At 45.4% G+C, this 11,080-nt stretch overlaps 1 protein-coding gene across 1 annotated transcript; it reads left to right on the plus strand.

Moving 5' to 3' along the window:
* Positions 1-5,232: 5,232 nt before the first annotated feature.
* Positions 5,233-5,939, plus strand: LOC119298535. The gene is made up of 2 exons (XM_037575896.1): positions 5,233-5,553; positions 5,661-5,939. Exons 1-2 carry the CDS (start codon positions 5,250-5,252, stop codon positions 5,705-5,707), a joined length of 351 nt encoding a protein of 116 aa, XP_037431793.1. The 5' UTR covers positions 5,233-5,249; the 3' UTR covers positions 5,708-5,939.
* The last annotated feature ends 5,141 nt before the right edge of the window (positions 5,940-11,080 follow it).

Raw genomic sequence — 11,080 nt, forward strand, 5'->3', positions numbered from 1 at the left:
GCCACCCAACCCCTCGCTGTTGCGAGAGGAAACCACCGGTGGCCGGACGGCGGCGGCAGGATGCTTCCGCATCCCATCTTTTTTTCGTTTGGCATATTCTGATCCTCTCGTCCTGCGGGTTGTGGCTATGTTTATCTTTCTTAGCTTTTACTTATTTTTGCTCCTTTTGCGAGATATATTTGGATACCAGACCTTGTTTTTTGCTGCAACTGCTTTAATAATATGGTCACATGCATCTTTTGGATGCACACGCTGGGGGATATCCCCCTTTTCAAAAAAAATATTTATATTCACATCCTCTCGTCCCTCTACCGCTCCCTTGTCATGGGAACCATATGTCCCATCCTACAGAAACCGGGAGCACGCATATTTCTTCACGGCAGGTGAGACTGGTTGTGCGGGTCACTCGCTACCATGGCTAGAGGCGCGTCCCTTATTGTGGTGGTGACTCACTATGTGGGTGGACTCCGGCAAGATCCGATCGGATTTGGCGTCGGTCTTTCTACTGGATGAGGACTGTTGCTGCGAGGTGCTGGCTTTCCGCGTGTGCGGTGGCTGGCTGGCGGCGCTAAGATCCATGGGTTGGTGGTGGTGATCCAGATCTGACCTGCCAGATGGTGTTGCTGCAAACTATACTGCAACTACTTCCTAGGGCTCCACGACGGCAGTGGTCATTGAATGGTCCCTGGGAGGGGTCATCTCTCCTGATCCAGTGGTTAACTTCAGTGATGAGATACAAATTATGGACGACGGCTTGACGCAAAGGGATGGGTGTGCAGTGGCAGCGGTTGCATCACATGTTGCTGCTAGAATCACGGAAAAGTGGTGATGACAACACATGAGCGACTTCGATGGTGTTGCTACTCGAGCACCCGGTCTCGACCTCAGGGGCAAAAGCCTAGGTCAGAACCAACAGTTTATACCTGGAAAAGGCGATGTTTTTCTTACATTCTTACCTTGTCGAATGCATTGCTCGAATATGCTTGGACTGATTCTTCAGGATGAAAACCTACATTTTGGCCTTGTGGTTGGATCTAGTGATGGTGGTACTTGAGTGTCGCTCCCTTCCTAAAGGCATTGCTATCGAAGACCTCATCGTCAGTGTGGTTTCATGAGATGGTTGGTGTGGATATGGTCATTATTGTAGTTTGCCAATCACAAATCTGATTGTTTTGCGGCATTTTTTTTCTTGCCAACGAATATCATTGGTCTTATGTGACTTTGCTAGTTGTCAGCGTGTTTTCGCATGTGTGTGAGTTGGTGTTGGCTATATCATCCTAACTATGCAGAGGCTGGGTGTGTGCTCATTATAAAAAAAACATGCAATATTGTTCCCTCCCCGGGTCCACCCGGGCGGCGGCTCAATCCCTCTTAGACCGCTCCCCCTCCCCTCGCTATTGCCAATGGGCTCTGCCTAGTGAAGCCCGCGCCGATCCGGAGGTGGCGTGGCCTACTCTTCTCGTCGGCTCGCGGCCGCTCGCACGTAGGGGAGTTTGCTGAAGGATCTCGAATGGGGTGCTTCGTGTTGGCTGCGGGACGGAGGTGCTTCTGAGGTGCGGCGACCTACTGATGTCTGATGGCCTGTTGTGATGCGACAACATGTAGTGGTGACAGGTCTCATGTCAGCCTGGTCTAGGTGTCTGCTGCTCTTGTGCGCGGTGGTGGCTCATGGCGGGTTAGGTGCGGCAGTCGGTGCATGTGAGCCTATGTGGCCCACGACACGAGGCGGCTACTTACCGGCGGCTCTGGCTTGTGTTTTTTTATCATAGTGGGCAATTTGTGGCTAGGGGGCCATTTTGGGCCCGCGTTCTCCTCGACGGCAAGGACTGCATTTGCCAGGCATCCTGGTTGTAGTGTTGGGTTGGTGCTGGCATCGACACAGGTAGCCTACCATGGTGATACAGGTGGTCGTGGTGTCCTTCTGATCCAACTGGACTGGTTCGTTGTTGTTGGATCGAGTGGAGTCGCGGCTTGGCCTCACATGTTCGTTGTAGCTTGGCTCCTTCCTTGGGGTCTGTGGAGGTGGAGAGGTGTAAGGCTCTGGGCGAAAGTTTGATTCTTCGGCGATGATGACGCTTGAGGATGCCATTCTACTCCTTGGAGGCATTGTCAAAAAGTTAGTACTTCATCATGTTTGGTCGGAGTAGGGAGGGGCGATGTTGGTTGTTAGCTAGGCCAGACTATTCCGAGGGTTTGGTAGAGCGGTTGTGTCTAGGTCTAGGCAAAAGCTTGTGTTCGGCGGGAGTCGATGCTGGCGATGGTTGCGTGGGTGGGCACCGCTTTCCTTCTTGAAGGCAATTTCGTAGATCTTGCTCACAGTCGCTCCAAGAAAAGGTCACGTTAGGTGGAGGCAGTCTGTTTAGGTTGTGGTCAATGATTGTTTTTTCCCTATTTCTATTTATTATTACTATTATTATTATTGGCATAGTTTTCCTTACAAAATAGGTCATTCTATATTTTGCTTTTCTCTCTTAATAAAATCGATAGACCACCTACCTTGCAAGTCAAGAAAAATAGAATGAAAACCAGCAAAAGTTCACCAAACTAATACTCCCTCCGTTACTAAATATATGTATTTTTAGATATTTTAATATAGACTACATACGGATGTATATGGACGTATTTTAGAGTGTAGATTCATCCATTTTGTTCCGTAAGTAGTCCATATTGAAATATCTAAAAGGACTTATATGTAGGAACGGAAGGAGTATATAACTGAGACCACGTGGCAGGACCGCAGGAGTGGTGAGCAATCTTCGAATCATTCAAGTTAGCTAGGCCAGACTATTCCCAGGGTTTCGTAGAGAGGTTGTGTCCGGGTCTAGGCAAAAGCTTGTGTTCAGCGGGGGTCGATGCTGGCGATGGTTGGCGTGGGTGGGCACCGCTTTCCTTACAAAGTAGGCCATTCTATATTTTGCTTTTCTCTCTTGATAAAATCGATAGACCACCTACCTTGCAAGTCAAGAGAAATAGAATGAAAACCAGCAAAAGTTCACCAAACTAATATATAATTGAGACCACGCGGCAGGCTTGGTGAGCAATCTTTGAATCATTCAAGTTCAAACGAAATAATTGAGGATTCAAAATATACTAGGATTTCTCATGATTAAACCGGACGAAGGCGTTAACCTGCCAATTTGATCATGGCTGCTATATCATGCATGCACAATCGATGACCTGGAGTGGATCGTATATGTATCTGGATGGCCATTCATCGGCAGGCATAAATCTTCTCAGATTGATCCCATATTTTGTCACCGACTTTGGTCCACAAATCAATATCTCACCAGCAGAGGAGTCCTTTTCACGATCTACTTATCCTGTATGTGTGGACTGCATGAAAAGAAGCAAAATAAAAAACAGGGCAACCAACAATTCGTTCATTCTGGGGGCCGCTGGTGCCGGCAAAAAGCACAAGATGCACCAGGAGAGTCTCGAGCCATGGCCATGGAATGCCGGAATCCGCCGCCTTTTTCTCCTTTGCGTAAAGCGGAGTCAGACGGTCCACACAATCCTGAGCTCGCCGGAGTAGCGCGCGTGGGCGTCCTAACCAGCACCACACCCTGCAGGCCACCACAAAGATCCATGCATCTCCGGCCACCACACACATGATTCATCTTCTTCTGCCCTGAAGTAGAAGCAAGTGCTATGCTACTAAAAGAAAGAAAAGCCAAGTATTCTTGGTTCTGATGGGTATATGTATGGATGCTTGCCAGCAAGTTCATGTGAACTAGATAAGTAGAGAATAATTTTGTCATGTGATAGAGACTGCCACACACAGGGCAGTCCATTACAATTGATGCGTGTTCATTAATAAGCCTTGCAAGCTAGCTACATCACACACCTTAAGTATTGACTTCCCCTATTCTAGTCAGCTATCGGCATGGCCGATCATGAAAATCACACACAAAAAGGTATATATACAGTAAATAGGTAATTACTTTTGGTGAAACATGTGAAATTTCTTTACAGTTAAAAAAATTATATTATATTATTTTGAGGATGTAAGTTTGGTTTGGAACCACTTCCGAAATCCTGCACCTTCACCTTTAGCCCAAATGAGCCCAAGAAAGCGCATCTCAATTCAAGCCTGTCTCCACCGCACTCTACTGGGCCGGCCATACTCCATGTATGTAAATAATGCCCATGCAAATTGACTTCTTCGGCTTCAAAAATATTCACCGTTGCTACCATATAAACTCCTTTGAATAAGTGCTATGGTCTAAGTGTTGGTTTTGATCTGACGGCTTAAACAGGTCCGTTAGATCTATTAGTCTAACAGAAAAAAAAGATGAAGGGATAACGATAAGTGAAGGGGTCCACGTACCAACGTACGTGAGCCTCGATCAGAACTAACGCGCCCTGATCGGGGGCGCTCAAAAACCAACTCAGGTTTTGGGTCCCCTGTCGTCAGCGCCATATTAAAAGGGATACGGGAGAGAGCTGGCCACCTGCGAGATCACAATTCACGTAAGGTTTACTCTCCTCCTGATATTCTCTCACCCCATCCGATCAGGGGGAGTGCTGCAGCGACGGGAAGACCTAAGCATGCCGCCGCTGCTGTCCCCGGGCAGTGCCGGTGGCGCCCTGAAGGAATCAGGACGTCGAGGAGAACCTCTACTTCGACTACATCACCCCTGCATCAAGCCTGCGCCAAGCAAGCGATCATGTCCACTATCGTGACATCTTCCGCTCCATTTCGGTCCGACACGATCGAACCACTTACGGGGAGTAACTTCCCTCGTTGGAAGTCCCAAGTCGAATTATTTTTGGGTTGTAATGAATTTGACTATGCCTTGAAGGAAGAAAAACCTGTGGCACCTGTGGCAGGTGTTATAGGGTATGCAGAACTAAAAAAAGACTATGATGTTAAGATGGAAAAGTGGAACAAGTCCAACCATATTGCGCTTCTCATCATGAAAGCGACAATATCGCCGGACATTTCTGAAGCACTCCCTAAGAAAGACACTGCTAAAGAATTCCTCACTGAAATGGAGGAGCAATTTAAAGGCTCCGACAAAGTGTATGCTCATGAGCTTTTTGCTAAACTTCTTCAGAAATACACTATTGACGGAAACGTTAGGCAACACATATTGAGGGTGGTAAATGCTTACACCAAACTTAAGGCTTTGGAGTGTTCTTTAAGTGAAGCCCTTCTTGTCATAATTATTCTTGAGTCTCTTCCAGAAGAGTTTGAACAATTTAAGGTCAACTATAACTCTCTAAAGGAAAAATGGCCACTCTCTGAGATGACCGCAAGGATCGTCCAGGAGGAAGAGAGGATCATGAGGCAGAAGAAAGACCATGTTTTTCATGTTGGCTCTAACAAGAGAAAGCATGACGGGCAAGGTTTTCCCAAGCCTCAGAAAAAGCAAGTCAAGAAAGAAGGCACTAAGCCATTCAACCCTAAGGCATTCAAGGGTAAAGAAGCCGGCAGTTCTTCTTCTGCTCCTAGCAGCTCCACTGCTGGAGAAAATGCTTGTAACTTCTGCAAAGAGGAGGGACACTATCAAAGGGACTGCCCAGGCTTTCTAAAATGGATGAACAAAAGAGGTATTGATGAAATTACTTTTGTAGATGAATCTTTTTATGTCGATTTTTCTATAAAGTCATGGTGGATTGATTCAGGGGTAACCACTCACGTTGCTAACTCTATGCAGGGATTCGATACGATCCAAACTATAAGAGGAGGAACAAGAAAGCTTAAGGTTGCGAACAGAGTTGAGGCCGATGTTGAAGCTGTGGGATCTCTCACGTTGGAGCTACACACTGGCCACACTCTTAGATTGAATAATGTTATTTATGTGCCTACCTTAAGTAGGAATTTGATTTCAGTTTCTCGTTTAGATGATGATATGTATGAGTGCCATTTTGGCAAGAAACAATTTGCTTTGATCAAATGTAATAAGAATGTAGGCATCGGTGTTAGACGAGGCCAACTATACATGTTATCTCTTAATAATGATTCAGTTATGCATGTGAGTGATGAAATTAATGTTGAGAAGAAATGGAAAGGAGTTAGTAATTCTTCGAAATTGTGGCATTGTCGTTTGGGCCACATTTCAGGGGGAGAATGGAATGCTTAGTTAAAAATGAAATACTCCTCCCATTAGACTTCTCAGATGCAAACAAATGTGTCGACTGTATTAAAGGAAAATTCGCAAAAACAATTAAGAAAGGAGCAGTAAGAGCCACAGGGGTTTTAGAATTAATTCACACCGACATATGTGGACCCCTTAATGTTAAGTCTGTAGATGGTTTTGATTCATTCATTACATTCATAGACGACTTTTCCCGCTATGGATATATTTATCCCATACGTGACCGATCGGAAGCTTTGGAGAAATTCAAAGTCTATAAAGCGGAGGTTGAAAATCAACTAAACGCGAAAATCAAAGTTGTACGGTCATTATGGTAGGCATGCTCCTTATGGGCAGATTCCTGGACCTTTTGCCAAGTTCTTATCTGAAAATGGAATCATTGCTCAATACTCAATGCCTGGTGAACCACAACAAAATGGTGTGGCCGTGCATCGCAACTGCACCCTTATGGATATGGTGCAAAGCATGCTTAGTCACTCGAGTTTACCAGTAAGCCTTTGGATAGAGGCATTAAAGACAGCTGCACACATACTAAATCTTGCTCCAACTAAGTCAGCACCGAACACACCTTACGAGATGTGAGCGGGAAAGAAACCGAGCTTGAATTACTTACGAGTGTGGGGTTGCCCTGCTGAAGCTAAAGTTTTCAATCCACAACCTAAGAAATTGGATCCAAAAACAGTTAGTTGTTTCTTCGTTGGATACCCTCATAGGGGAAAGGGATATCGTTTTTATTGTCCAAGTCATACCACCAAGTTTGTGGAGACTAGACAAGCGGTATTTTTTGAGGATAATAAGGTCACTAAGTTAAGGGAGATCGATCTTGAGGAGAAGCGGGTTTGTGCACCATCCCCTATTATCCAAGAGATTGTTTTTCCAATACGAAGAAATGTGACAACTGATGATCCTGAATCTCATGGTTCAGTTTCTCAGTCAAATGGTGATCCGGAGACTAATAATGAAAATCCAGACACAAATGAGGACCACCAGGAAAATAATGATTCACAAAATGATGATGTACCACCACCACCTCCTCCTGTGGGTAGATCACGGCGTGAGAGGAAGAAAGCCATATCAGACGACTATATCACTTTCATGATTGAGGATATGAATGATCTGGGAAAGGTGGAGGATCCAACCTCTTATAAGGAGGCCATTAAAAGCGAAAATTCGTCCAAATGGTTGGTTGCCATGGAAGACGAGTTGAAATCTATGGGCTCAAACGACGTATGGGACTTAGTAGAAGTTCCCGATGGAGCTAAGAAAGTAGGCTGCAAGTGGGTCTACAAAACCAAGTATGATTCCAAAGGGAATGTCGAATGGTTCAAAGCAAGGCTAGTGGCAAAAGGGTATACACAGAGAGAAGGCATTGATTATAAGCAAACCTTCTCTCCTGTGTCAACCAAGGATTCTTTCAGAATCATAATGGCATTAGTAGCTCATTACAACCTAGAACTACACCAAATGGATGTTAAAACGGCATTTCTAAATGGTGACTTAAAAGAAAACGTTTACATGGCTCAGCCAGAAGGCTTTGTTGTGGAAAGGGAAGGAACATTTGGCATGTCGTCTAAAGAAATTGATTTATGGCTTGAAGCAAGCTTCAAGAGAGTGGTACCTCAAGTTTGATACAATTATCAAAACTTTTGGTTTCACCGAAAATGTTGTGGACAACTGCATATACGTTAAGTTTAAAGGCAGTAGGTTCACATTTTTAGTCCTATACGTTGATGACATATTGTTGGCATGTAGCGATAAGGATATGCTGCATGAGACCAAGAATTTTCTGTCATCCAGTTTTGATATGAAAGATCTTGGTGAAGCTTCGTATGTCCTCGGCATCGAGATTCATCGAGATAGGTCCAGAGGAACGTTAGGACTATCTCAAAAGGCATACTTTGAGAGAGTACTGAAAAAATTCAATATGCATAAGTGCTCACCCTCACCTGCTCCTATAGTTAAGGGCGATAAGTTTGGGACATTTCAATGTCCGAGGAACCAATGTGAAACTGATCAGATGAAGTCGGTTCCTTATGCTTCAGCTGTCGGAAGCATCATGTATGCTCAAGTGTGTACACGCCCAGATTTGTGTTTTGTAACCGGGATGCTTGGCAGATACCAATCAAATCCAGGGCCGGACCACTGGAAGGCCGCAAAGAAAGTCTTGCGTTATATGCAAGGAACTAAGGATTTCATGCTTACGTATAAAAGAACTGATAACCTAGAAATTGTTGGTTATTCAGACTCTGATTTTGCCGGGTGTGTGGATAGTAAGAGATCCACGTCAGGTTATATATTCACACTCGCGGGAGGAGCTATATCGTGGAAAAGCTCCTAACAAACTTTAACTGATGGATCTACGATGCAAGCAGAATTTGTAGCATGTTATGAGGCCACCGGGCAGGCTGTATGGTTAAAGAATTTTATTCTCGGACTTAAAGTGGTTGACAGCATATCTAAACCAATTTTATTATACTGCGATAATGAACCCGCAGTTTTCTATATGAGTAACAACAGGTCAAGTGATGTTGCCAGACATATTGACATAAAGTATCGTGTTGTGAAAGATAGAATCCAGGATCAAACAGTTGATGTTAAACACATAAGAACGAAGCATATGCTTGCGGATCCGCTAACAAAAGGCTTACCACCCATTATTTTTCGTGAGCATGTTGCCGGCATGGGACTACTGGAAGCCTTATGATTCTGGAATAAGAGGACCATTAAAATAAACCACTCCCCAATTAGCAAAATGTTTTCCATTTCAAAATAGGCGGGTGTGCTATAAGTGTTGAGGTTTTATAGCGTTTCGAGCTGTAGTAACACCTCACTTTGGTACATCATTCCTATGTAGAATGGGCGAATGAAGTTAAGCCTAACGATCAAGGGGGAGAATGTTGGTTTTGATCTGACTGCTTAAACAGGCCCGTTAGATCTATTAGTCTAACAGAAAAAAAAAGATGAAGGGATAATGATAAGTGAAGGGGTCCATGTACCAACGTACGTGAGCCTCGATCAGAACTAACGCGCCCTGACCGGGGGCGCCCAAAAACCAACTCAGGTTTTGGGTCCCCTGTCACCAGCGCCATATTAAAAGGGATAGGGGAGAGAGCTGGCCACCTGCGAGATCACAATTCACGTAAGGTTTACTCTCCTTCCGATATTTTCTCACCCCATCCGATCAGGGGGAGTGCTGCAGCGACGGGAAGACCTAAGCCTGCCGCCGCTGCTGTCCCCGGGCAGTGCCGGTGGCGCCGTGAAGGAATCAGGACGTCGAGGAGAACCTCTACTTCGACTACATCACCCCTGCATCAAGCCTGCACCAAGCAGGCGATCATGTCCACTGTCGTGACATGTAATGATCCCCTAAACCCTTCTCTGTTCATGCTTTTAGGTGATCTAGATGCAATCAGTTCCTGCTAATGGCATCCCAGAGATGCATAATTTATCCAACACTAAGCTCTTACATTCACAGTAAAAAAATGGAGTAAGAATTGTAAAATGCCATGCATGCAATATATTTCCGGGCAGATAGATACAGTGTCTCAGAAGGTCATTCGTTTACAGCAGGGTAATCGCTAAAAAAAGAAGCACAAGTTAAATATTTCTCGATCTTAATAGGTGATGGTAGCCGAGGGTAGCTTCCTTGTAATCATGGACATCATCTCGTCATCCCTCAATGATTCGCACCAACTTCAGGGTGGGGGACATTGCCGCAGTCTCTGAACCATGTTCTTAGAGCACCTCTAACTGAACCCTTAAATTCAACTCCTCAAATTCAAATTATACACAAATGTCTCATTCAAAGCTCAACATTAAAACTAGATTAAAACCAGACAGTGAATAATTATAGACATTCGTTCATAACATATTCATAGTTAAAGTAGAACACTCAATTTGGAGCTAAATTAAACCTAAAATAACCTACATTTATGCTAAAATGAACACTAATCGGAGTTGATGTCGAGGTTTATCACCGACGACCTGCCGGAGCCCGATGCCTCGCCGTTGTGCGCGCACATGTGCATCTTCGGCAGCCGCTAGTTGTCGGCGTCGAGATTTGCAACACCGGCTTGGCGGCACGATGCTCCGCCACCGCTCGCGAGTCAGTGAGGAGGGCGGGGACGACCACAACGTTGACTTGCTCGGCGATGCGGTGCTCCTCCTCCTTTCATGGTTGGAGGGGCACCACTATGTTGTCGCCGTGCATCGGCGCCTTCGTCAGGTTGCTCACCCTCACCCCCTCCTCCTCTGGCCATAATGATGATTCGGCGCTAGCGTGGGGCTGCTCCTCTTCCACATCCATCATCTCGTAGGCAGCTCCCCGCACGACGACCTGCGGGAGGTGTTGGCATGAGTAAGGCGTCGCGTGTGCCGTGTGGGCGGGCAGCAGCGTCACCATGGCGACAGCAGCGACCAATTGAGCGGCAGGAGCGACTCGGACAACGGCGGTTGAGAATCCGGGGCTGACAGTGATTTTGGACCAGAATCCTGTGACCTTTGGGAACGATGACAAGGAAGAGATAGGATTTGGGTGAGGCACCGGTATGAATTTATAGCAGCAGAAGGTCAATCAGCCGCCGTCGCGCAGATGGTTCTGTTGATTTTATTTTTCAACAAGAGCTAACTTACTAGGATGGTAGGAGAAGTGGCGCGGCTCTCTCAGATTTGAGGCAAAAAGAATCGTTTGAGAGTTAACTCATCAAATATATGAGTTTGAGACTTCGATTAGGTGCAGTTTGAGTCCTCAAAAGATGACAATTTGAGGAGTTATGCCAATTTGAGGGTTCGGCTTGACATGCTCTTCCTCCCTCTTTGAATAACCATATGGATACTCTTCCACAGCATGCACTCACGTGAGAAAAAATGTTAGTCAACATATTAATCACGATTGAATCCAATATATGACACATTCAGTCCACGCATGGGTAAAATGCCACTGCAAAGAAGAAAATACACATTGCATTGTCATTGCATTG

The sequence above is a fragment of the Triticum dicoccoides genome, chromosome 5A, assembly GCF_002162155.2.
Source record: "Triticum dicoccoides isolate Atlit2015 ecotype Zavitan chromosome 5A, WEW_v2.0, whole genome shotgun sequence".
NCBI classification, from domain to species: Eukaryota; Viridiplantae; Streptophyta; class Magnoliopsida; order Poales; family Poaceae; genus Triticum; species Triticum dicoccoides.